At 50.7% G+C, this 27973-nt stretch overlaps 1 protein-coding gene across 1 annotated transcript in view; it reads right to left on the reverse strand.

Moving 5' to 3' along the window:
- CARS2 (cysteinyl-tRNA synthetase 2, mitochondrial) overlaps window positions 1-27973 on the reverse strand; it is a 44559-nt gene that overhangs the window by 1619 nt on the left and 14967 nt on the right. Inside the window, exons 6-13 of the mRNA XM_049647227.1 lie at window positions 27698-27781; window positions 25423-25552; window positions 12611-12744; window positions 10269-10336; window positions 3722-3788; window positions 3033-3171; window positions 1166-1289; window positions 384-482 (exon numbers count right to left, since the gene is read on the reverse strand). Coding sequence (XP_049503184.1) covers window positions 384-482; window positions 1166-1289; window positions 3033-3171; window positions 3722-3788; window positions 10269-10336; window positions 12611-12744; window positions 25423-25552; window positions 27698-27781 — 845 coding nt within the window. The remainder of the gene's footprint in view (window positions 1-383; window positions 483-1165; window positions 1290-3032; window positions 3172-3721; window positions 3789-10268; window positions 10337-12610; window positions 12745-25422; window positions 25553-27697; window positions 27782-27973) is intronic.

Below are 27973 nucleotides of genomic sequence, written 5' to 3' on the forward strand. Positions count from 1 at the left end.
GGGGGGGGGGGGGGGGGGGGGGGGGGGGGGGGGGGGGGGGGGGGGGCAGGAGACACCGAGGAGCTCGGCCGGCAGCTTACTCTCAAGAGGCTCAGGAAAAACGTCCTCTGTGCAACTACCTGCGTTTTGAGTCTTACAAAGTCAACACCACACAGGAGTACACGTGCAGAAGTGACAGCAGGCAGTCCGCATGGGCTCCCTGCAGCTTTCGGAAGGAAGATACTAGCTCTAAGCCTCTTTCCTTTTTAAAGAATGTGTTTTAAGCACGTAAGTAAATTCAACACAATTATCCACTGAAATGAATGTTTTAAAAGGGGAAAAGTCAGTGGTTCCTGCACATAGTCCTAATCCTACAAGTGAGGCCTGAAAAGAGAAAGGTGTACCTGTCTGTCCGCCAGAGAGATCCCGACGGTCTCGAAGAAGTGTTCAATGTAGGACACGATGGAGCCGAACACGGCAGGACTCCTGGGACCACTGGGCTCCTGGGGCAGATCACCCAAAAGGGGCGCTTTCAAAACACAGGAAGTGACGTGGAACAGAGACCTGGCAGGTCCCCGCAGGTCCCGGCTTCAGGTCCTTGTGCCGGGAGGACATTCTAGACTCAGTCCTAGAGCTGCCCCTCACCAGCCCGCCGCACGACGGGGAAGCCACGTCACCCCTGCACCTCAGTCTACCCATCTGTAACACGGGGATCTGGTAGGTCTGAATGCTTGTGTCCCTCAAAGTTGGATATTGAAACCTAACCCCCGGTGTGATGCTCTCAGCAGGTGGGTCCTTGGGGGGGGGGGGGGTCACTGGCTCACGGGGACAGAGCCTCACCAAGGGGATTATTGCCAAGGCCCAAAGATGGGCCTGGTGGGGTGGGCACAGTTGGGGTCCCAACACACAGCTTCCCCCAACGTCCTAGTTCACATCCCATCAAACTTGGGTTCTCCCGAGTTCCCCTGAGCAAACGGGGGCCTCAGGAGGTACTTCCTGTATCAGCAAACACGTGATGCTGCCTGTCCGTGTGTGCAACCTCCCTGCTCTGGGAGGGCGGGTCCCGTGCAGGATAGGGCAGCTCCCAGAAGTCAGGGGAGGCCTTGGGGGCCACCCCAGGAGGTGGCAGGGTGGCATCCCTGCCTTCCCGCCGATGGAAAGTGCTACGGCCGCGTGCTGGGGCTACCTTAGTGCGTGCCTGCAGCTGTCCGTTCCCGCGGTGGATGAGGTCCATGACCGCGTCCACCGCTGCAGGCGTGTCAAAGTCGTCTGCCAGTGCAGCCTTCACAGCCTCCCTGGTGTGGCGGAGCCTTGGAGAGACACGGGTGTTCCTCAGCGCCCCCGCCCTGCCCAGCACAGGGCCCTCCCCACTGCAGACGCCCCTACTGAGAACTAGCCCAGAATCGTCACGTTACCCCAGAATTCAGAGGGAGAAAGCCCCTAAAACCCAGGTTTGAACCCCTGCTATGCGTGTGGGCAGCTTGTAAGGGTTTAAGAATGCGGTGGTGGGAAAGGCAGCATTCCTGCGAGGCCAGGCCGCATTCGGCCCGCATTACACAGAAGTGGCCTGGGCAGGCTTGGAGGGAAGGACGGCACGAGGTCAATCCCCCTGCCCAGGAGCCTGCAGGCAGGGCACCTGGTTGCATGGTGAGAGCCCAGCCTCCCTCAGAGGGCAGCCTCAGGTCCCGACGGGCCACCTCAGGGTCACGCAGTCCCAGCAGGCCACAGCAGCTTGTGCCCTGCCCCCACCCCATGAACCACACCTGTCTGTGGGCAGCTAGTCAGAGCGTCTGGGATCCAATGGCCCCTAGGGCCTGCCCCCACCTCCCCCAGGTTCTGAGTGCGTCCTGCTCCCCACACCTGGCTGCAGCCTCTCCACCTCTGTCCCTCTGCTGTGACAGCCCTGCCAGCCAGTGCAGTCTCCGTGATAGTCCACCTCCCCCCCTCTCCCCCGCAGCCATGGCAAGGACGTGCAGGTGTCCCTTGGCCCTCCCCTCTCCTGCACGCCTGCTGCCTCATACTCTGAAGCTTCGTCTGCAACATGGGCTCCCTGTTGTCCACCATTACTGGACATCCCCCCACTTCCTGCGAACTCCCCGATTTCCAAGCAGGTGGAGCCCCGGGACCCTTTCCGGCATCATAAGCAGCCCTGAACTGGGGCGCCAAAGCCCCTGGACACTCGCCCCTCTGGTGGGCCTGCGGCCCTGGATGGTGGGGCAGTGGCTGCTCTCCAGCCTGGCCTGAGTGACCAGGCAACGAGGAACAGGCCACAATTAGGGCTCTCTGTCACAAAGCAGAACCTGGCCTCCAGAGTGCCGAATGGCCTCTACCCCCTCCCTCCACCAGGCCCAGTAGTGAGGAGCGCCCAAGGTAAAGAGGGTGTCCACCTGTCCCTTGTATCCGCCATCTAGATGGCTGCCGAGTCTTGCTGATGGTGCCACCCCCCCGCCCCCCACCTGTCCCAGTGCTCCAGGCTTTGCTGCTTTTCCTCCTAACCAGACAAGCATTTCCCCAGTTTCCTGGGTCTTTCCAGCTCTTTTCCATCTCTGATGTCAATCCCTGGTCTTGTGAACACATCTAACCACTTAACAAAGCAGCAGAACCAGGCGATTTCCACGTGGAGGGTCGGGGGTCCCCCCATGTCCCCCGCTTAATACTTACCTCGGCTGCCCTGTGACCACAGACACCCGCGTGCAACAGCAGGGGGCAGGGGGACACACACTCATGCAGACCCTCAGGTCGACCCCCGATCAGGTCTGAGCTCAGCCACCAAGGCCACCCCCCTCCACTCAGCCTCACACCCACCAGCCCTACCGAACCATGGAGCGAGGCACCTGGAACCTCTGTGCGTCACTCACCAGCACACCAGTGAGCGCCCTGTCCGGGCACGGGTGTCACCCACCCCTGCACAGCCGCCCTCTGAGGGCGTCCTCGTTCCTCCCCAGCAGGACCACCACTCGCCTGAGGTGCCGCACCAGCCCCCAGAAGCCTCTGCCCTCTCAGCAGCCCCACATCGAGCACCCAGGACCCTGGGGCGGATGGGGGGCACCTACCTCTCCCACAGCAGGCCTTCCCCGACGGGGCCGCACACCAGCTGCCCCTTCATGTAGGCCCGGGCGTCCTCGATGAACGCGGCTGCCGCCAGGAGGAGGTGCTTGGCCTCCAGCATGGTGCCATCACTGTAGTCCACGGCTGCGGAGGGGACACGTGTGGTCACCTGGGGAGCTACTGCACTTCGCAGCCACAAGTGAAGCAGCAGACACAGATACCGCCGCCCCCCTGCCCCCTGGGACCGTGAGGGTCCGCCCCGCCCCGGCCTCCCCTCCTTGGAAGACACGGAGAACCACCCCCAGTACGCCTGGCCAAGGGGTTCATTCCTGCGGACAGGAGATCCTGGGCCCCGAACCACTGCTTGGGGGATCAGTCGGTGGTGGGGACACGGGGCTTGTATTTCAGGACAGACCCTCAAACTCAGCGTTTACAGTGAGAACGCACTCTCCACCTGGGAGGGGGTCACCGGGGGACCCCATCCAGACCCACACAGAGCAGGGCAGGGGCTGACTGGAGAACCCACGGCCTCCAAGACACAAGCTTCTAGAATCTTCTGGCCGAGCGCTGGGCTTGCACTCAGAACCCAAACCCACAGGCACGAGGGCAGCCACACTTACAAGGCTGTGCTTCCTCCCCAGCCTGAGTGTGGGTCCTTCGAACCACTGGGTTCAGCCCCTAGCCGCGGCCTCACCTGACCTGTAGCTGCTTCGCATGCAGAAGAGCCGGAAGACGTCGGGGGAGAACGTCTTCAGGAAGTCCTGGCAGAGAAATCAGGGAGAACCCGGAAATTATAACGTGCGCTATGACCGTGTGAGCCAACCCCACTTACCAAGACGTCGGAGTTTTTATGGACAGCTTGGTTTTGTTTCCACCCTATTTGCACGTTCCCCACGTTTCCCTTCAGACTGCGTCTGCGGGGAAGGCCCCCTGCTCTGCGCTGACGCAGGGGGTCCACACCGATGTTGACCTTGGGAGCCCTTGCCATGACATGGTCCCAAGAGGATGGGCACATCTCCAGGCCCCATGATGGCAGGGGTCCCAGGAGTGGAAGCCGCCTGGGACATCAAAACAGGCCAGGACCAGGGTCAGACTGAGGGCAGAGACCAACTCACCCTCCCACAGGCTGTTCCCTGATGCACTGCAGTGAGGCGGGCACCCAGCTCGTGTTCTCAGAGGATACCCTGCCCCTGGTTAAACTGAGGAAAACTAACAACCTGTCATTTAAATTCTTTTTAATTTTTTTTTAATGTTCATTTACTTTTGAGAGAGCGCAGGAGCAGGGGAGGGGCAGAGAAAGAGGGAGACACAGAATCCGAAGCAGGTTCCAGGCTCCCAGCTGTCAGCACAGAACCCAACTCGAGGCTCGAACTCATGAACCGTGAGATCATGACCTGAGCCAAAGTCAGATGCTTAACTCACCGAACCACCCAGATGCCCCAAGAACCTGTTGTAGAAGTTGTTAAAACAACCCCAAACCCTGTCTGTGGTGGCCGGTGAGAGGCACTCGGCGACCTCACAGGGCAGGGATGCAAAGACAGGCCACTGGGCACCGCTTGGCCTGCCTGGGACACTCAGACCCAGCCCACGGGGGCCCACACCGATGACCAGCAGTGGCCCCGAGGACAGGCCGGCTCCAACGGGACCCTCTGACAACGTGGGGTTTGAGTCAAATGTCCCTGCGTCGTGGACTCTGTGTGAGCAAAAGGAGACTCTCTCAGCCCTTCTCCCGCTCCACGTCTAGCGGTGGCTTCCAGCCTCCCCTTGGCCATAGGGACCCACATGTCACAGCTGGGGGGGACGCAGTGGCCGGGACCCTGCATGAGGACTGGTGGGCAGCTCCCTGGAGGCAGTGGCAGAGCCTGTCCCCTGGGTTAACATGACCGCTGGCCTCCTGAGGCCCGCATAGCAATAACAGGACGCCCGGGGCTGACGTGGCCTTGTGGTGGCGGGGGGGTGGGGGGTGGATGTAGCCCCTTACATGCTGAGTACTTGCTACACTGCCAATGGCAGAACCTACTGGAAGGCTCCCACGACTTTGTCACAAACTGCTAAGCTGCACTGCGTCACAACAGCGTCTGCCCCACCACGGTGACAAAGACACGAGGCGCGGAGAGCTGACAAGCGGCCCACACGGCACCAGATCCCTGCTCTGCTGCGGGCTCCAAGCTGCACCCCACTTAGGTCTTACTTCTGGGTCCCTTCCCCACTGCAGTCTGTGAGGCTGTGTGAGCAGGGCGGCTGAGGCACAGGCCCCTGGTGTCACAGCTCCCGTGTGCGGCCCCGGTGGACCCAAGTGCCCATCTGGGTCTGCACCTGCAGAGCGGGGGCCGGGGGGGGCAGGCTTCCCGCGCGGGGTCCCCTCAGCTTGGGGCCATTTCTTGAGAATTCCTTCCCAAAAGCACAGGCTCCACGGCTCTACAGCCGGGTGTGAGCTGCTTCCTTGCGAGCTGGCGTCAGGGGACCCGTGCCGCCCCGCCCCCCTTCACTTCAGTTCCTTGTTGTTGCTACTGCTGCTTGTGTTCTCCTCCCAAGATGTTGCCAGATGTCGGGTGTGTGCAGTGGGAGTCGTGGGGAGTGGTCTGCAGCAGAGCAAAGCGGTGCATCTCCTGGGTCCCAATACGGCCGCACCCAGAATGCACCTGTTCTGCACACGTCTGTGTTTTCTGTGAACTGGGTACCTTTCCTTCCCTGCTGACTTTATGCTTGTATTTGTGCATTTAGTAAAAACATTTAAAGACTCTGTGGTAATACAGCCATTTTATGTCTGATGAAGCTCTCTGACGTCTCTAAACAAAGACAGCCTCCCTTCCATTTTCGTATATTTCTGGGTAGCTATGTTCTCTATTTCACTCCAAAAAGGGTTTTAAGATGTTAGGATGGTAGGATTTTATTTTTATTTTACTTTACTATTTATTTAGTATTAGAGAGAGAGAGAGAACATGAGCAGGGGAGGGAGCAGAGGAAGAGTCTTAAGCGGGCTCCACGCTGAGCGGGGCTCAATCCTCCAGCCCTGGGATCATGACCTGAGCCAAAATCAGACACTCCACCAACTGAGCCACCCAGGTGCCCCTACGATTTTATTTTAAAGGGGTTTTCCTCCCATTCAGAATTTTTACCCCCTTAGGGGGGTGGCGCCTGTAGAGTATAGTACTTTGAGTAGAAATCTGTAGTCTTTCTACAGCAATCAGTCTCTGGGGACTAATTCCTGGTAATAACAGAAGGAAAAGGCAACTGCATCCAACTACCAAGCAAGGGAAACCATCAACAAAACGGAAAGGCAGCCCACGGAATGGGAGAAAACATTTGCAAACTGTGTATCTGATAAAGAGGTGAGTATCCAAAATCTATGAAGAGCAAAAGACAACCTGATTCAAAAATGGGCAAAAGACATGAACAGACACTTCTCCAGAGAAGACATCCAGATGGCCGACACCTGAAAAGATGCTCATCACTCATCATCGGGGAAATGCAAATCAAAACCACTATGAGACACCACCTCACACCTGTCAGAGTGGCTAAAATCAACAACACAAGAAACGATAGGTGTTGGTGAGGACGTGGAGAAGAAATAGGAACCCTCGTGCACCGTTGGTGGGAACACAGACTTGTGCAGCCACTGAAGACACTGAGAACCACCAAATAATACAATTTAAAGGGTGAATCCTGGGGTGGCTCAGTCAGTTGAGTGTCTGACTTTTGGTTTCAGCTCAGGGCATGATCTCATGGTTTGTGAGTTCAAGCCCCATGTTGCGCTCCATGCTGACAGTGCAGAGTCTGCTTGGGATGTTCTCTCTACCTCTCTGTCCTTCTTCCCCCGTGTGTGCTTTCTCTAAAATAAATAAAATGAAAAAAAATGTGAATCCTCTGATATGTGAATTATATCTCAATAAAGCTGTTCTTAAAAACAAGAATTGCAAGGAAACTTTAACTTCACTCAGTAGTTTTACCATTAATAAGACTATTGGTATTAACATTTTAAATATGTCAATTTTAAGAGAAAGCATGAAGTTGATGTGCTGTTGTAAGGAAGGAAACAAGATTTTTCATAAAGAGGGAAAAGAGCTAAAACCAGAAAGTCCTATAGTATGGGACTGGATAGTTCACAATGAACTCCAGGGACCAACTACATGCACATGGGTTCATCTCCACCAGCTCTGTCCCCTGAAGAGGCCTGGAAACAATGTCACTCTTGCGGTAGATACACCGAGCATCCAGATCTTGGTTCGAGATTCCATCTTCCCGCAAAGGCAGTGAGCTCCTTGGGGGGAGTGGCAGCACTGGGGCAGGATGCAACGGGAAACGGGGCCAAAAGCCGGGATGAGCGGGGCATTTCCCCCGGAAGAAGGAGCCTCTTCCCCGTCCCTCCCCCCTGCCCAGGCCAGAGCTGGAATAATTTCAGCACAAAAAGAATGAAGGCTGAATTGATAATACACAGAGTGAAAATAAAAGCTTAACTCCTAGTGGTACCAAAAAAAGAACAGACAAGCCCCCGTCTCTGAAAAGGACTGCCAGCCAGGGAGTGTGACGGGGGCAACAGCACAAGATAGCATGCTTTGCACAGGGACCAGAGACACGCACGATGGGGTGAAGCCACCAGAGCATGAGAGAACCACAGACTGGAGGTGGTCTGGGAAGAGGACGCCCCATGCAGATCACCTCGCCGGTTCTCCATGTTCACGAAAGACAAATAAGAACCTCTCTGTCAGCGGGGTGCCTGGGGGGCTCAGTCAGTGAAGCGTCCGACTTCAGCTCAGGTCATGATCTCACAGTCTGTGAGTTTGAGCCCCGTGTCAGGCTCTGTGCTGACAGCTCGGAGCCTGGAGCCTGCTTCTGATTCTGTGTCGCCCTCTCTCTCTGCCCCTCCCCTGTTCTCTTTCTCTCAAAATAAATAAACTTTTAAAAAGAAAGAAAAAGGGCACCTGGGTGGCTCAGTCGGTTAAGCGTCCGACTTCAGCTCAGGTCATGATCTCACAGTCTGTGAGTTTGAGCCCTGCATTAGGCTCTGTGCTGACAGCTCGGAGCCCGGAGCCTGCTTTGGATTCTGTGTCTCCCTCTCTCTCTGCCCCTCCCCTGCTCATGCTCTGTCTCTCTCGGTCTCAAAAATAAACATTTTTTTAAAAATTTAAAAAATACTAAAAAAATACAGAAAAAAGAATCTCCACTGGTGGCCATCCCTTACCCGAGCAGTCAAGCCCAGCGTCACCAGTAGGACAGCCTGACGCTGTGGCCCCAGAGGGATGCTGCGTGAAGCCCACAGCACCACGGAGGAAGTTTCCCACCAGAAAGATTGAACCTGAGCCGAATCAGGCCTGAGGCCTCGCTTCCAGTTACGAGGAAAGACAGGAAACCACAGATATGCAAAGGACATATGATACAGGACACCACAGACATGCAAAACGTGGGCCATTCACCAAAACTGGCCTCAACCCTTCAAAAAGGTTAACACCACAGGGAGAGGCTGTTGTCGATCAGAAGCCAAAACAACCCACCCAACCAAACAACAGGAGGATATAATTGCGTGTGAGGAGGGAGGAGCCCCGGTCACCCGCTATGGTGACGTGTGAACGTGGTGCCCAGTGAAACAGCCACAACGGGATGAACGCTGTCTGCGCTGGCGCGAGGTCCACAGAACACCCCCATCGTGGGAACAGAAAGCGGATGCGGAATGCTGGGGCCGGGCCGGGCCGGGCGGGGAGATGCTCAATGGGGAGAGTGTCGGTTGTGCACGAGGAGGAAGCGGCAGAGCCGTCCAGCCCGACAGTGAGGGCAGTCAGCACGACCGCGCTGTACCCGCAGAACGGTTACGACGGGAACTCGGTTCCGTGCCTTCCCACCACGGAGCATTTCCCCTGAGAAGCCTGGAAAGACACGGCCCGCAAACGCAGCACACGAAGCTTCACCGGGTCTTGGTTTTAAAAACACCAGGCTCTGAGGGACACTGGACACGTGGAAAAGTCAGAACGCAGACTGGGGAACTGGTATTGAGAAGCCACTACTGACGTGTCACTCTTGTCCTCAGGAGTGCGGGCGGGATGGGGAAGGGTCGTGACGCCTGCGGTGTTGAACGGTTCAACGACAGTGGTGATGAGACACACATACACCATGCATACGTGCACACACGCCCACCACTCCCTTAGGTGCAGGAAAAGTGATAACTCTTGAACCTGTGTGCTGAGCGTGTAAGTAACTTTTCTGCAGGAAAACATGTCTAAGAATGAACACTTCTGCTAAAGAGGAGTCGATAAAGACGCTTTTATGAGGAGGACCCCTGCTCTGGCTTCCAGCCCGCCCCGTCCACGGAGGGGGTGCATTCTGAGGCCCTGTGTACGCCTGGACACGTGATAGCACCGAGCCCCGTGTTTACTGGTCTTCCCTATACAAACATGCCTGTGACGACGTTTCATTGTAATTGAGGCACAGCACGAGATCAACTACAGGACGGCTGTGGCAACATACTGTGATATAAGTGCCCGTGGCCTCTGTCTCTGTCAACATACCTTCTGGTCCTGTTCTCGCCCCTCTTGTGAGAAAATAAGCGTCCCCTGGGATGACAGGAGGGCAGTGGCGCAGCGTGAGGCTGTCACTGCCTCTGGACACCGGTGAGTGAGACCGCAGATACGGGGCCGGCTGTATGTAACGTAACTCTGGTGGGGACAGCTCTCCGGGCCAGGTACTCAGGGGACAAAGGTCTGGTAACTGTCCTTGTCACTTCAGTATTTGCCATTACAACCGTGTTTGGCTTCACGGCCCCAAACACGAAGACCGAAGTGTTTGGAGCGCTCCCGTTGGCTCACTTGCTTTCCACTCCTGTGGACGCCCCCTCCCGCCCCTCATCCCCACGGCGCAGTGATGCTTTTCTCAACAGGTGGCTTTCAAAACCACAGGCAGTGAAGCCCCAAAGCCACAGGCCAGCAGGCTGGTGGTGGGACAGGAAAAGGGGTAGGTGTGACTCGGGGTTGAGTGCGGGAAGGGGCTCAGGCAAGAAGGTGGCGTGAGTCCCAGCACGCAGGAGGAGCTAGGCAGCATCCATGGGGAGGCCGCCCGGAGAGGGCAGGGGGACGCGGAGGGCACCGCCCCAAGAGGGCACCGGGTGGCAGAGTAGGGCTGCCTCCACCCCCAGACCGCACGTTAAGCTGGGAGGTAGGAGAAGCCTGTCGGGGCCACGGGACAAGGACCTGGAGCACGGGGGTCAGAGACCTGGGGTCGCCCTTCCAGACAGGCCAGCGGTGCAGGGTTACCTTAACAGTGATGTAGTTTTTCAGCGATTTGGACATTTTTTCTTCTTTGCCTTTCACGTGCAAATGCCCTGAAACAAAAAATGGTGATTTGTGCCGAGTCTGGTGGGAGGAGGAGGAGGAGGAGAGGGCTGGTTCTGTCGGAGCGCCAGGCACCACTTCCCACAACGCTGCGCTTCATCCCCAGCAGGCACACGCCCGCATCTGTGTGGATAGTGTGCCCCCCCCCAGCCCCTCGCCCGTGCCCCCCCCCCCCTCCCCAGACCCTCGCCCACGCTCGGCCCCCCAGGAAAAGGTAACCCACAGCCACGCCTGCTCGAGGTCGGCAGGTCTGCCCCGCCCTGTCCCGCAGACCCCTCACCCCAGGAAAGGACAGAGCCCGGGGCTCTGCAGACCCCGCGCCTGGCAATACGTGCTGGTTTTCGGAGGTTCCAAAGCACGGGTCTCTGCGAATGATCCGATTGTGTGCTGCGGTCTGCTGGCACGGGCCTCTCAAGGGCCTGGGAGAGTGTGTGAGTGTGAATGTGTGAGTGTGTGTGATGGGAGACAAGAGCCCACGTCAGGAGCTTCTCAGTCCCTGCTTTCACACGATTTCCTTCCGGGGCGGGGGGAGTGGGGCGCGGGGGGTGGGGGGCCTCACCTCTCCCGCAAAAGATGCTTCTGCCTTCTCTGACAGGAGCCCGAGCACCAGGGAGCCCCAAGGCCAGTTTTTCTGAGAACTGGTTAAAAAGTGTAGCTTCCAAACAACTATGACCTCAAACACATAACGTCATAGAACACATATATACCAAACACAATTAAAACTCTCTTAGGGGCACCTGGCTGACTCAGCTGGAAGGGCATGTGACTTGCTCTCAGAGTGGCAAATTCGGGCCCCTTGTCAGATGTAGAGATTATAACTAAACTTAAACGTTTTATTAGTTTTTTTAACTAAATTTTTTTTTCAAGTTTATTTATTTTGAGAGAGAGGGAGCATGCGTGGCAGGGGAGGGGGGCAGAGAAGGAGAGAATCCCAAACAGGATCCGCACTCAGTGCAGAGCCCGACTCGGGGCTCGATCCCACGAAGCATGGGATCATGAGCTGAGCCAAAATCAAGAGTCGGGGCGTTCAACCGACGGGGCCACCCAGGCCCCCCCCCCCATTTTTTTTTAATTGACAATATTTAGAAAATGAAATACATCCGACTACTCATCTTCCATTCACTTACTTCAGAAGAGGGGTGTTAACCCTCCTGTGCATCAGGAGATACCAGTGTCTCTCCAGGACAGGGTGACAGCAGAGTGGCAGAGAGCCCGCTGTCTTAATAGTTTGTCACAGTCGTCACAATGCAGCAACGAAAACCCTTTTCTGTTCCCAAACCGGGGGTGAACAGGACCTGCTTTTCTGTGGCCCCCAAACACCTCGTTAGTGACTCCTGAAGGGAAGCAGGAGGGGCGCTGGCCCGCTGTCCCCTCTGGTCCCTGGGCCCACATTCGCTGACAGGCGCAGGAGAAAACTAAGTGACCAGGAGCATGACCATGACGTGTGGTGCAGGCCCCCACACAGCTGACCCGGGGTGGGACACAGCCCTTCATTCCGCGGAGGCTCCCTGCCCGACAGGCTCTGCACACATTTACTCGACGTGGGCCTTCTTCTCCAGTCCCCAGGCCAAAGGGAGGCTCTATTTCCCGAAGTTCCTGAAGCCAAGGGTGGGCCCCTGTCTGTGGGCTACACTGGGCTCCGGGGGTCACTTCTGAGGCGCCCACCGGGCTGGCCCTGCAGCATCACGGGGCTCCTGTCCCCTCCAGGGAGTCGCCAGCGTGCACACCACCGGCAGAAATGCAGTTTGGCCCCTGCCGAGTTCTGTCCCGGAGCGGGTACCAGACAGCTCACCGGCCCCGCTTCTGCATTTCCTCCGCACGCTCCTCCAAGGAGGTGCAGAAATGGGCTTGGGGTGGCAGAGACCCACGACGGCTGTTCCAGGGCACAGCGGCAGACGTGGCGGCGACTGTGGGGGCAGTCGTTGTCCACTGGAAAACGTGGCAGTGGACACGCTTTGGGCCAAGCAGCCTCAGGGCTTATAGTCACGGACACCTGCATGAGTGAGGCCTGGCCTTGTGCGCCAGCCAGCAGAGTGCCTCTGCCAGCGCTGCCCCGGCGATGGAGAACATTCTGCACGCACTAGTCAGCCCTCCCGCCCTCGTAACTCCAGTCCCATCCAAGGAAGTTCACATCCGGCGGACTTAAACTCCAACACCTTGACAGAGGACAGGTTCTTCCCCTGCAAACCGAGCTATGTCTTTCCAATTGTGACAGAAGCGACAGCACCGAAATAGAGCACAGTCAACCTGAAATCACGACTTACCAGAATGCAGAAAATAATTTCCCCACTGCCTGCACTGATGGAAGGCCTCGCACTGGGCGATTTCGTTCTCGTGATGCGGGAAAGCTAAGTCTATCCCGCCCGAGTGGATGTCCAGCCGGCTTCCAAACACCAAGCTGCAGGACAGCACAGAGTGGGGGGTCAGTTCAAACAGCACGCGTCTCCATACCCCGTCTGGCGGCCAGCCCTCCTGGCCTTTGTGCAAGGATCAAACGGATCTCAATCTAAAATCAGTATGTGTGATCATTTAGCTGATGCAAAAGGGAGAAACTGAAATTCTGTTTTTACTTCATAAATCCCTGATTCATAGTTTTACATCCTAGTAAAGAGGCTTAATTCTCCTTGTTCTGGATACAATATACTGTTTTTGTTTATTATTTTTTTTAATGTTTATTTATTTATGAGACAGAGACACAGAGCCCGAGCGGGGGAGGGGCAGAGAGAGAGGGAGACACAGAATCCGAACAGGCTTCAGGCTCCGAGCTGTCAGCACAGAGCCTGACGTGGGGCTCGAACCCACTAACTGTGAGATGACCTGAGCCGAAGTTGGATGGTCAACCGACTGAGTCACCCAGACGCCCCAAAGAAGAATGTCTTTCAAATGGAAAATACCTACAATATTCACCTACAATATACAGTTTTTAAAAACAACAAAATTATGTTTTCTTCTTCAACAGAGTTGAGTGGTTTTCCAACTTTAACAAAAGAGAACTATAAAATCAAGAGAATTCTTGTCATGGCTCTTGAAAATGTACCTATTTAGTGATCACTTATAAATAACAAGGTAACTGAATTCAAAGCAATGCATTTCAGCTGCCGGCACATCTGCTTCGTCTGATTCTGTGGCGTTCCCAGAAAACCTCATGTCCCACAAAACTGCACCCTAAAACCTACAGGGCTGCTGGGGGCCACGGAGCTGGCTCTGTCCCCAGAGCACCTGCGAAGCAACAGGCACCAGCACCTACAGGCCAGGCTGAGCAGGACGCTTCGGACGACACGGAGACGCGCGGTCAGCATGGGGGGAACGCAGGCCTATGGGCAGATGCAGCCACCTGTCCCCTCCCCGTCCCAGAGCTCAGAGGGGCTGCGGGTGCAGACACTGTGGTTAAAAAAGACATTTCCAAAGGGGTCGCTGAGCTCCCTCTGCTGAAAGCCGACTCTTCTCCCACCAGGCCGGCTCTGGAAAGACCACGTCCACGCTGGCCACAGAGACGCCAGGCATGGCAAAAACCTGCCAGCCCATTCTTGTACATCCTTGGTGACGGGCTTAGAGAATCTCGGAGTCTTGGTTCAAACACCGCGCAGGGCGCATGAGGCAGGAGGGGCAGGACTAGGGAGGAGAGCAACAGAGGCTCCTTTCTATTTATAATGAGTGATTCGTTTTTACAAAGATCAGAGACAAAGCTGACAGCATGAGGGTTTAACAAAGCTAAATGGGGGAGGGGGTGCCGGGCTGGCTCTGCGGCCCTTGGTCTCAGGGTTGTGAGTTCAAGCCCCACGTTGGGATGGAGGTTACTTAAAAAAAAAAAATAAAGCTACACTGTGGATCCTTGCTGTTGCTTACATTAGTTTCTATCCTTGTCCATATGTTAGACCTGTTTCAATATAAGAGAACCCCGAGGAGTTCTCTTAGTTCATTAGATTTCAAACAAAAATATTTAATGGGAACATTAATTTGAAATTTAGTTCATTTTTTCTACTACTTTAGAGAAATTATTCGAATCTACAAATAAGTATCTTTTTACAACCTAATATGCAGCCCACGTTGGTCTTAAATCAAAAGCATTTATATATACACCTAAGTGTATACAGCAGGACTGACAGTACGGTAGTTTGTTAACGAAAAGTTGGGCCTGGAGCTCCCGGATGCGTTTCCAGAAGAGTCATCTGGACGTCATCACAGGTGAGGACAGGAGGGGAGGCGCGGTGGAAAAGCATCCCTCTAGGCCATCAGTGGAATGAACGCATCTTGGATCGGCGGGTCCCGGAGGACGTGGCCCTCCCACCCGGTGGAACGGAAAGAGCGTCCCCGGACAAGGAAGCCAGTCTGGGGTCAGTGGCTGGGGCAGAGTGCTGTCTTGGGGCATTACTCGCCCGACGCGTGCGCTCAGACTTGGCCAGCAAACAGCACCACACGGTGACCAACTCAAGGGGGCTGGGTTTGCCGGTCTTCAAGTTTGGGCGTAGCCGGCACTTTGACCTGTTTACCTTAATTGTATTTTATGTTTCTAATCTTTTTTTAATATTCTTTTTTAAATTTTTTTTTTTAATGTTTATTTTTGAGACAGACAGAGTGTGAGCAGGGGAGGGGCAGAGAGAGAGGGAGACACAGAATCCGAAGCAGGCTCCAGGCTCTGAGCTGTCAGCACAGAGCCCAACGCGGGGCTCGAACTCACGAACCGCGACATCATGACTTGAGCCTAAGTTGGACACTTAACTGGCTGAGCCACCCAGGTGCCCCTATGTTTCTAATCTTTAAAACTGCTTATTATAATAAACATCTGCGATGAAGGCAAACACATCAAATGTTTGAAAATCATGGGCTCCTAACGATACTAAAAAGCCCCTCACCTCCAGAAACAGGAAATAAATAGTGTTACTCACTGCAGGCTACTCACTGCAGGTATTTATAAGAACAAAACACTGGGAACTGAACGCTCATCCATAGGGTCCCAGCTAGCTGAATGGTGCACCCACACAGCACAGCGCCATGGAGCTGAGGCACAATGACGGGCTTCGAGAACCACCGCAGGCGGTTCCCGGACACAGTGCAGAGGGAGAAAAAGATATTGCTGGCAACCCAGGAGATTCCCGCAGGCTCGGTTCCAGACCACCGCAGTAACGCAAGTATCACAAGCCAATCAGATGAACTTTTTGGTTTTCCAGCGTATATAAATGTTCACACTACACTGTCGGCTATTAAGTGTGCAACAGCATTCTGTCTACAAAACGCCGTACACACCCTAATGAAGAGATACTTTATTGCTTGAAAATGCAAACCACCACGTGAACTTTCAGTGGCTGGTAATCTTTTTGCCGGTGGAGAGTCTTGTCTGATGGTGGTGGCCACTAACTCATCAGGGCTGTGACTGATGAAGGCTGGGGTGGCCGTGGTGGTTTCTTAAAATAAGACAACACGAAAGTTTGCCACATCGATGGACTCTCCCATCCATGAATGATTTCTGTTTTAGGCAAAGCTATTTGATAGCATTTTACCCACAGAACTTCTTTCAAAATTCTCTCAGACCCTACCGCAGCTTTTTCAACTGAGTTTATGACACAGTCTCATAGCTTTCATAAATGACTGTTGTCATTTCACCAATCTCCATGGCGTCTCCACCAGGAATCTCAAGAAAGCACTTTCTTTGCTCATCCTTAAGAAGCAACTCCTCAACCGTTCAAGTTTTACCCTGAGATGCAGCCATTCAGTCGTGTCTTCAGCCCCCACTTCTGAGTCTAGTTGTCTTGCTGTTTCCACCACAGCTCAGTGACTGCCTCCCCGGAAGTCTCGAGCCCCTCAAGCTCTTCCATGATGTTGGATCGGCATCTTCCAAACTCCTACTCATGTTGAAATGTCACCTCTTTCCATGAATCACAAATGTTCCCCGTGGCATCTAGAATGGGGAATTCTTTCCAGAAGGTTTTCAGTTTACTTTTCCCAGATCCACCAGAGGAAATCACTTTCTGCTGCAGCTATAGCCTTACAAAATGTGCTTTTTAAATATTAAGACTTGAAAGTTGAAATTACTCCTTGATCCATGGGCTGTAGAATGAATGGGTGCTGGGTTAACAGGCAGGAACACAGCGCTAAGCTTGTGCAGCTCCATCAGAGCTCTTGGGTGACCAGGTGTGTTGTCAACAAGCAGTTTCAAAAGTAACCTTTTTCGGGGCGCCTGGGTGGCTCAGTCGGTTGAGCGGCCGACTTCGGCTCAGGTCATGATCTCACGGTCCGTGAGTTCGAGCCCCGCGTCGGGCTTTGTGCTGACAGCTCAGAGCCTGGAGCCTGTTTCAAATTCTGTGTTTCCCTCTCTCTGACCCTCCTCCGTTCATGCTCTGTCTCTCTCTCTCTGTCAAAAATAAATAAACGTAAAAAAAAAAAAAAAACATTTAAAAGTAATCTTTTTCTCTGAGCAGCAGGTCTCAAGAGCGGGCTCACAACATTCAGGAAACCATGTTGTAAACGGATGGGCTGTCATCCGGACTTTGTTGTTCACTTGCAGAACACAGAATAGATTCAGCGTTAATTCTTTTTTTTTTTTTTTTTAATTTTTTTTAATGTTTTTTTATTTTTGAGACAGAGACAGAGCATGAGCAGGGGAGGGGCAGAGAGAGAGGGAGACACAGAATCTGAAACAGGCTCCAGGCTCTGAGCTGTCAGCACAGAGCCTGACGCGGGGCTTGAACTCACAAACTGTGAGATCATGACCTGAGCTGAAGTCGGACACTTAACCGACTGAGCCACCCAGGCGCCCCAATTCAGCGTTAATTCTTAAGGGCCCTAGGATTTGTGGAATGGTAAATGAGTACTGGCTTCAACTTAAAGTCGACAGCCGCCTGCATTAGCCCCTAAAAGGGCGTCAGTCTGTCCTTTGAAGCAAGGCATTGACTACTTCTTTCCAGCTGTGAAGTCCGAGATGGCATCTTCTTCTGACAGAGAGGTGCTCTGTCTACACTGAGAATCTGTGGTTTAACGTAGCTCCTTCATTCACTGTCTTAGCTAGATCTTCTGGACAGCTCACTGCAGCTTCTGGGTCGGCGCTCGCTTCTCCACCTTGCGCTTTTACAGAAACAGCTTCTTAAAGCTCAGGAACCAACCTCTGCCAGCTTCAGACTTTCCTTCTGCAGCTTCCTCAACTCCCTCAGCCTTCACAGAATTAAAGAGAGTCAGGGCCTCGCTCCAGAGTAGGCTTGGTTTAAGGGAATGTTGTGGCTGGTGTGATCTTCTATCCAGATGACTAAAACTTTCTCCATATCAGTAGAAAAGCTGTTTCACTTTCATATGGTTACCGCAATACCACTTTTCATCTCCTTCAAGAACTTTTCCTCTACATTCACAAGGCAGCTAATTGTTCAGCACGAGAGGTCCAGCTTTTGGCCTGTCTTGAGTCTTCACAAGCCTTCCTCACTGCGCTTAAGCATTTCTAGCTTTTGATTTCAAGTAAGAGACATCTGGCGCTTGGGTGGCTCAGTTGGTAAGCGTCCGACTTCAGCTCAGGTCACGATCTCGTCGTTCGTGGGTTCGAGCCCCGCATTGGGCTCTGTGCTGACAGCTCAGAGCCTGGAGCCTGCTTTGGATTCTGGGTCTCCCTCTCTCTCTCCCCCTCCCCCACCCATGCTCTGTCTCTCGAACATAGATAAAACATTAAAAAAAATTTTAAGTGGCAAACGTGTGACTCTCCCTTTCACTTAAACACTTAGAGGCTACTGTAGGCTTATCAGTGGCCTAATTTCAACACTGTTGTGTCTCAGGGAATAGGGAGGCCCGAGAAGAGGGAGACAGATGGGGCAACAGCCAGTTGGCAGAGCAGTCAGAACACACACGTGTCAATTAAGTTTGCCATCTTACCTGGCGGGGGTCACGTGTCCCCAGTCACAACAGTAGCACCAAATATCACTGATCACAGATCACTATACCAACTATAACGATAATAAAAAAGCTTGAACTATGGCAAGAATCACCAAAATGTGACACAGAGAGACAGAGTGAGCAAATGCTACTCATGCCAACTGACCTGCTCTACACAGGGTTGCCACAGACCTTCAGTCTGTAAACAGCAGCATCTACAAAGCACAGTAAAATGAGGCACGCCTGTACAAGAGAGCACATGTGGTGTGCCGCCTACCGTGTGCCCCACCACCCACACACACACCCACACACACACACCCACACACAGAAAAGGGGCGTCTCGCTACCGACAGAACCATGGGAAGTCAGAGGACCCGTCTACAGAGATCTAAGGTGGAGGAGGCCCCAGCAAAACCAGAAGAAAGTTGTTTCACAGAAGCCAAGGAAAGGGCAGGTGTTTTGACCACCAGTCACTGACCAGCTGGCGGTGGGGGTCACTGCTGACCTCAGGAGACCTCAGGAGTCAGTGGGGATGCCTGGAGACAACAGCAGGTCAAATGCAGATGGTAAGATGAGAAGCAGACGGGGCACCTGAGTGGCTCAGTCAGTTAAGCGTCCTGACTTTTGACTCTGCCTCAGGTTATGCTCTCGTGATTTGTGAGTTCAAGCCCTGCACTGGGCTCCACGCTGTCGGAGCCTATTTGGGATTCTCACCCTCCCTCTCTCTGCCCCACCCCTGCTCATTCTCTCTCTCTCTAAAAAAAAAAAAAAAAAAAGCAGCAGAATCTGGAGATTCTGCAGATTCCTGCAAATCTGGAACTGAGATCACAAAAGCATCTGTTTGTGGAGATCCCCAAGACAGAAACATCCAGTAGTTGGTGCTGCCCAGGAAGAGCTGGGAGAGTGGGCAGACTGAAGACTGAGGAGCCAGGAAAGGGGAAGCTGGGGTGGTGCCTGAGGGGTCCGATCCAGAACCATCTCTGGGGAGCGGGTTGGTAACCAAGAGCAAGTAAAAGGAAGGTGGTCTAGGGAGAGGCTGGGAAGACGGTGAAATAGGAGAATCCTAAGCTCACGTTGTCCCACAGATACAACTAGAAAACACTCACATCAGCAGAAATAACCCAGAAAATGACCCAAAGACTCCCAGAACAAACTCCACAGCTAAAGGTAGAGGAGAGGCCACATCAAAGAGGGGTGGGCAGGGCAAAGATGCAGTCAGGAGCTAAAATGGCCCCGGCTGACCACAGTCGGGAGGGAGCCAGAAGCAGGCAGGAGGGCAAGAAACAGACTCTCATGCCGAGGAGCCCCCACGAGGGAGATGAATCCCCACAGCATTTGGCTTTGAAAGTGAGAGAGGCCGAATTTCATGAGTTCTTACAACCAGCAGGAATTAAAAACGTAGAATTAAAACAAAATCAGCAGCTAGGCTCTGGGAGAGCCAGGAGGGCGTTAGGAAGCTGAGTGTCTGCCCTTAAAGAGGGATCACAACAAACAGCCTGCACATGTCCTAACTCCAAAGCAGCAGTTTGAAAAAAACCTGGGGCATACAGGAAGGACAGCTATTTACTCATCTCAGATGTATCTGGAGAGGCAGGGATCATAGGGACATCCCTCCAGAAACAAAGGCCATGGAAGACACCATTTCCCTCCCTTGCCCCTCAGCATAAACACACAGCCACCTGTGGGAACCAGCACTGCACTGACATGACGTAAATTGCTTATACTGTCCCCCTACCCCATGCTTGACTTAGCCCCAGTGCTGCAGTCCCCTTCCCCAGAAGACTGACCCGAAGCTCACCAACACCGAATGTCCCAACCCACATATTTTGTGGGGCCTCGATCCCGGTGGGGTGGCTGGTCACCTCCCAGGGAGGACACACAAACTTTATTAAAACTGCACCCCCCTTCCCGTGCACACTTCGCAGAGTAGCCCCAGCCACCCCGTTTCCACAGCAGCTTGGCATCCCCCGTGGAAAAGGACCAGTGCCCTTTGTTAAAAGTCAGGCATACCGACTTTTAAAAGTTAAAAGTGCATACCACCCACTACTTTCAAGAGCAAGAGACATAGCTGACTTTCCCAACACCTAGAAACAGAGAGTTAGATATAATGAGACAGAGGGGTATGTCCGAAATGAAAGAGCAGGATAAAACCGCAGCAAGATACCCGAGTGAAACAGAGGTAAGTACTGTATCTGAAAGAGAATTTAAAGTAGTGATCATAAAGATACTCACTGGATTTGAGAAAAGAGTGGAGGATGTCAGTGAGGCCCTTAACAGAAAGATTAAACAAACAACCAAACAAAAACAGTGATGAAGAACACAATAAATGAAACTAAAAATACACTAGGTGGAATAAACAGCAGGCTAGAGGAAGCAGAGGAGCTAATTAATGACCCGGAAGACAGAGCAACAGAAAGTAATCAAACTGAGCTGGTGAGAGGAAAAAAAAAACAACTCAAAATGAGGATAAACTTTGGGAACTCAGCAACCCTGTCAAGTGTAATAACAAGCACGTTATAGGGATTCCAGAATAAGAGAAAAGGGGACAGAAAATTTATCTGAAGAAATAATAGCTGAAAATTTCCCTCCTCTGGGGAAGGAGCCAGATATCTGGATCCAGGAGGCACAGAAATCCCCCAAGGAAAGTAACCCAAGGGGGTCCACACCAAGATACAGAATAATCAAAATGGCAAAATATAGTGATAAAAAAAAAAATTAAAACAGCAAGAGAAGACAGTTACACACAGTGGAAACCCCATAAGGCTATCAGCTAATTTTTCAGAACAGCAGAAACTCTGCAGGCCAGAGAGGCATAATATATTCAAAGTACTGAAAGAAAAAAACCTGATCCAAGAATACTCTATCTGGCAAGGCTATCACTCATAAAAGGAGAGATGAAGAGTTTCTTGGACAAAAACTAAAGGAATTCATAACCACTAAACCAAACCTGTAAGAAATGTTAAAGGGGACTCTCTGAGTAGAAAGGGAAGACCAAACTAAGACTATGAAAATGAAAAAACACAAAAGCAGTAAAAATAAGTATATCTATAAAAAATCAGTCAAAGGACTTACAAAATAAAAGGACGTAAAGTATGACACCATATACCTAAAACATGGTTAAGAATAAAAAATTGGTTAAAGCTTAAGTGATCATCAACCTAATATAGACTGCTATATACAGGAGACAATATAAACAAACCTAGAGGTAACCACAAATCAAAAACCAATAATAGATTGCAAAAAAATAAAGAGAAAGAAATTCAAATATATCACTAAAGAGCGCCAGCAAACCATGAAAGAGGAGACAAGAGCAGAGAAAAACTATGAAAACAACCACAAAACAAGTAACAAAACGACAATAAATACATATCTATCAAGAATTACTTTGAATGTAAACTAAATGCTACGATCAAAAGACATAAGGTGACAGTGGCAGTAAAGTAAAAAGATAAGACCCATCTATATATGATGCCTACAAGAAACTCATTTCAAATCTTTTTTTATTTTTTATTTATTTTTTTTATTTCAGAGAAAGAGAGAGCATCCCCGTGTTGAGCATGGAGCCTGATGTGAGGCTCAATCCCATGACCCTGGGGTCATAACCTGAGCCAAAATCAAGTTGGACGCTCAACCGAGTGAACCACCCAGGCACCCCAAGACTCATTTCAGACAAAAGTGAGAGAATGGAGAAACATTTATAATACAAACAGATGTCAAAAGACAGCCAGGTAGGAATACTTATGCTAGACAAAAAAGACTTTAAAACAAAGACTGGAACAACAGACAAAGAAGAACACTATAAAATAATGAAGGAGGCGATCCAACAAGAAGATATAATCACTGTAAATATTTATGAACCCAACATGGGACCACCCAAATACATACAACAGTTAGTAACAAACATAAAGGAGCTAATTGATAGTAACACAATAATAGGGGACTTTAACACCCCTCTCATCTCAATGGACCAGGTGGATTTAACAGATATATTCACAACATTCCATCTTAAAACAGAATACACATTCTTTTCAAGTGCACATAGAACATTCTCCAGAAGAGAATTAGGCCACATTAGGCCACAAAATGAATCTCTACAAATTGAATAAGATCAAAGTCATACCATGTATCTTTTCTGACCACAACACTATGAAACTAGAAATCAACCACAAGAGGGGCGCCTGGGTGGCGCAGTCGGTTAAGCGTCCGACTTCAGCCAGGTCACGATCTCGCGGTCTGTGAGTTCGAGCCCCGCGTCAGGCTCTGGGCTGATGGCTCGGAGCCTGGAGCCTGTTTCCGATTCTGTGTCTCCTTCTCTCTCTGCCCCTCCCCCGTTCATGCTCTGTCTCTCTCTGTCCCAAAAATAAATAAAAAACGTTGAAAAAAAAAAATTAAAAAAAAAAAAAAAAAAAGAAATCAACCACAAGAAAAAAATCTGGGAAAACTACAAATACAGGGAGATTGAATAACATGCTATTAAATAATGAATGGATCAACCAAGAAATCAATGACATTACATGGAAACAAATGAAAATGAAAACACAATGGTCTACATGTTTTGGAATGCAGCAAAAGTGGCTCTAAGAGGGAAGTCTATAGCAACACAAGCCTACCTCAAGAAGCAAGAAAAAATCTCAATGAACAATCTAACCTTACACATAAAGGAGCTAGAAAAAGAACAAGCAAAACCTCAAACCACCAGAAAGAAGGAAACAATAAAGATTAGAGCAGAAATAAATGATATACAAACTAAAAAACAAACAAAACCAACCAAACAAACAAACAAACAAAAAAACACACAAGAGAACACATCAATGAAACCAGGGGCTGGTTCTTTGAAAAGATCAGAAAAATTGACAGACCTCTGGCCAGACTCATCAAAAAAACAAAACTGGCTGGCTCAGTCGGTAGAGCACGCAACTCTTGATTTGGGGGGTTGTGAGTTTAAGCCCCACACTGGGCATAGAACTTACTTAAAAAGAGAGACATTCCATGCTCATGGATTGGAAGAACAAATGTTAAAATGTCCATACTACCTAAAGTAATCTATACATTTATTATAATCTCTATCAAAATACCAACAGCATTTTTCACAGAGCTAGAACAAACAATTCTAGAATTTGTATGGAACCACAAAAGACCCCAAACAACCAAAGCAATCTCGAAAAAGAAAAAACTGGAGATATCACAATTGTAGACTTCAAGTGTTAGTAATGAAAACAGCACAGTGCTGGTGAAAACAGACATCACAGATCAATGGAACAGAATGGAAAACCCAGAAATAAACCCACAACTCTATGGTCAATTTTCAACACAGAAGACAGGAATATGCAAGAAAAAGAGAAAAAGACAGTCTCTTCAACAAATGGTGTTGGGAAAACTAGACAGCTACATACAAAAGAATGAAACAACCACTTTCTTATACCATCCACAAAAATAAACTCAAAATGGATGATGGCTCTAAATGTGGGACCTGAAACCATAATGATCCTTCTAGAGAGCACAAGCAGTGATCTGACATCAGCCGTAGGAACATCTTTCTGGATATGTCTCCTGAGACAAGGGAAATAAAGGCAAAAATAAACTATTAGGACTTCATCAAAATTAAAAGCTTCCGTACAGCAAAGGAAACAATCAACAAAACTAAAAGAAAACATACTGAATGGGGGAAGATATCTGCAAATGACATATCAGATAAAGGGCTAGTGTCTAAAATACATAAAGAACTAAACAACTCAGGGATGCCTGGTTTGCTCAGTCTGTTAAGCGTTTGACTCCTGATCTCAGTTCAGGTCTTCATCTCAGGATCATAAGTTCAAGCCCTGTGTTGGGCTCCATGCTGGGTGTGAAGCCTACTTGAAAGACGGAGGGAGGAAGGGAGGGAGGGAGGGAGGGAGAAAGGAAGGAAAAAGTATGGATACAAATCAACACAAAACAACCCAAAGAATCCAATGAAAAATGGGCCAAAGTGAATAGACATTTCTCCAAAGAAGACATCCAAATGGCCAACAGACACATGAAAAGATGCTCAACATCATTCTCATCAGGGAAATACAAATCAAAACTACGAGATTACCTCACACCTGTCAGAATGGCTAAAATCATCAATACAACAAACAACCAGTGTTGGCGAGAAGGTGGCGAAAAAGGGACCCTCACGTGCTGTTGGTGGGAATGCAAACTGGTGCAGCCACTGTGGAAAATAGTATGGAGGCTCCTCAAAAAGTTAAAAATAGACCTACCCTTGGATCCAGTCATCAGACTTCTGGGTATTTACCCCCAAAATACAAAAACGCTAATTCAAAAAGATACATGCACTCCTATGTTTATTCAGCATTATTCATAAGAGCTAAACTATGGAAGCGGCCCTAGTGCGCATCAATAGATAAATGGATAAGGAAAGTGTTTTGTACATAGATACATACATATGTACACCCGTACATAGATATATACTCATACATACATACATACACACATATATGTACTCATAAATACATACACACACATGCACGATAGAATAGTATTCAGCCAATGAATAAATCTTGCCATTTGCAACAATATGGATGGATCTAGACAGCATAATAAAGGCTAGCAAAATATGTCAGAGAAAGACAAAAATACCTATGATCTCGCTCATGTGTGGAATTTAAGAAACAAAATGAACAAAGGAGAAGAGACAAACCCAGAAAGACTCTTAACCCTATAGAGACTTGATGGTCACCAGAGGGGAGGTGGGCAGGGGATGGGGGTTATAGGGGGTGCGGATTAAGAGTACATTCATAGTGATGAACACTGAATAAAGTACGAAATTGTTGAATCACCACGTTGTGCACCTGAAACTAACAGAACACAGCATGTTAACTATACCGGAACTAAGATAAAAAACTTAATGAAAGAGAAAAAAAGAAAAAAATCAAGAGGAAGGTGGTCTAGCTCCCTGTCCCTGAGGGGCCCGCCCCAAACCCACAGAAGAGGAAAGACAAAGGGGCACCTGGAAGTGTCCGGTGTGTGACGGGAAATCCAGAACCGACCTGTACAGCTGGCTTTTCCACTAAAAAGAACAGGCGCTGACACTGGACGGGGTTTGGTTTCCCTTCTTACGGCTGGTCCCTTCCTCTGGAGCCCGGAGCCTTCCTCCCAAGCCCCGGAATGGTCCCCACTGTCCACACCCACACCCTGTGCCAGCCAGGTTGGGCACTGTGTGAGCCACCATGGCGACACAAAACCTTACCTTGAGATGGTGGAACATTCGATGTGCCAGCCAGGTCTCCCGTTTCCCCAAGGAGAGGCCCAAAACACCTCCTGGGGTTTAGCTGCCTTCCACAGGGCAAAGTCGCTGGGGTGCCGCTTGTCAGAATCAACTGCCAACAGATCAAGTGACCGATCAGGGGCGAGAATCTACAACAGGCAAACCCACACAGCACCGCCACCAGACGGAGGCAGGAGGCACATCCCAAAGATGTTGTGCCTTCCTATCAGTGACCTCACATCTCTCATTCACGGGTCTCTCTCCCCGGGTGGCCACTGGAAGGACTACCCAACGCTTTTATCTAAAACATGCCGGACTGTGAGGTCTCACTGCGGAGCTAAGGCCAGCTCCCACCAAGCAGAACGAGTCGGGATTTCAAATAACAAACACTGAAGCTTCTTCCCAGGGGGGCACTGGGCTGAGCTCTCTCTGCCTTATTCTTGTTGTGAGAAAGCTGTGTTGCCAGCAAATGAGTTTCAGGTAACTTTTCCCCCCAAAAGAGAATTATATAGAGAAAAATAACAACAACAACAACCACACACCAAAAACCAGAATATCCATCACACTGGAGGGGCAAGAAAACCCCAAAGAGGAGGGTCAGGAGATAACACGAGGTTGTACGATGAGCCACTACTGGGCTCTCTGTTCCAAAACTTGAAGTGGCCAAGATTCCCTGACAGGTGAGTGGATAAACCGTGTTGTATCCAGACAGTGGAATATTACTCGACACTAAAAAGAAATGAGCTATCAAGCCATGAAGAGACGTGGAAGGTAGTTGAGTCCCCTGTCCCCAAGGACAGTTGAGTCCCCTTGCCCACGTCCTGGTGGGGCCTAGTGGCTTAAATACACATTTTCATTTAAATGTGTATTGAGTGAAAAAAGCAAGTCTGAAAAAGGTCACAGACTGTATGATTTCAACTTTATGGCATTCTAGAGAAGGCTGAACTATGCAGGTGATAAAAGATCCTTGGTTGCCAGGGGTCAGGAGGGATAGAAGACGGACAGGTGGAGCACGGGGAGGGGTCTGAGGGCAGGGAGGTGGCCCCATGTGATACCACATTGGTGGATACGTGTCATTATACATTTGCCCAATTCCAAAGAATGTACAACACCAGGAGTGAACCCTGATGTAAACCATGGGCTCTGGGTGATGATGTGTAACACAGGTCCACTATGACAAACGTCCTATTCTGGTGGGTGACACTGATAATGGGGAAGGCTGTGCACGAGTAGGGGCAGGGGAATGTGGGAAATCTCTGTTCCTTCCCCTCGGTTTTGCTGTGAGTCTATAAGTGCCCCCCAAAATAAAGTCTATCAAAACACAAAAGCGTTGCTGATGCTAGAACATGTGTCTCAGAGGCTCGTCCTCTGACTCCAGGGGGCACACCGCATATGAACATGTGTGGCCAGTCCAGCGGTCCTCGGTTCTGGCCTTTCAGAAGGGGAGCAGGATACTACTAAGAGTAACAGACACCATTTCTGAGGAGTCAAATAATACTGTCAGTAATTAAATTTAAATGGCATTGTTTATAGAGCAGAGGATAATGCCTGAAGACAGAAATGACTTCACCCAATTTGTCTTTTGAGATGTTGCTTGTTTTTATTTGGTTCTTTTAAATAGTATCCTTTTAAAATTATTATTATTATTTTTTTTAGTTTATTTATTTTGAGAGAGAGAGCAGGGGAGGGGCTGAGAGAGAGCAGGAGAGAGAGACTCCCAAGAAGGCTCCGTGCCATCGGCACAGAGCCCAGCGCGGGGCTCGATCCCACGAACCGTGAGATCATGACCTGAGCCAAAATCAAGAGTCGGATGCTTAAGCAACTGAGCCACCCAGGTGCCCCTAAAATTATTTTAAATTTACTTCTCTATACACATTTCTTCTCCACAAAAATAGCTTCATTCTAACAGTCACTGGAATAGAAGGGACTGCAGGAAGAGATTAAAATCCCCTAGGAACGTACTATATGGTAAAATACCTACGGGGATGTAACGTATGGCCAAGTACATGTGGAACTGAACATACCAGCAAGGCGGAGGAGAGTGGGGAGATGGGACACCGTGAACGTGTGCTCTCTGGGGAAGGGCTGGGGGAGACTCACGACTTGCCGTGTGAACCTCATACTCCACAAATTTCCTCTCTTAGAAAAGAGGGACTTAAATGCACAGCACGGCTGGGATGGACGGTCTGGCGCCATCACCATGGCCGAGCACAGGGGAGGGGGAAGCTGAGCACAGGGGAGGGGGGTGTCCACCCACCTGGCTCTGCGGCTGGACTGGGGACCACACCCACGAGCTTGCCGTACCTGTCTCCTCTTGACCACAGATCGAAGTAGACGTTGCCTGTTTTACAAAGGTAATTAGAAACTCATCATTTCTCAAGTCTTAAGTATCAGCATCTACACGGGCTTAGGAGCTGACTGGTAATTAGGACTCAAACTCAGAATCTGGCATCTGGCCTTCACGTGGCCCCTTTGTTCTGTCTCTAACTCAGAATTCATGCCACCACCACTATTTCATAAAAGCACGCATTTG

The sequence above is a fragment of the Panthera uncia genome (genome assembly GCF_023721935.1).
Source record: "Panthera uncia isolate 11264 chromosome A1 unlocalized genomic scaffold, Puncia_PCG_1.0 HiC_scaffold_16, whole genome shotgun sequence".
NCBI classification, from domain to species: domain Eukaryota; kingdom Metazoa; phylum Chordata; class Mammalia; order Carnivora; family Felidae; genus Panthera; species Panthera uncia.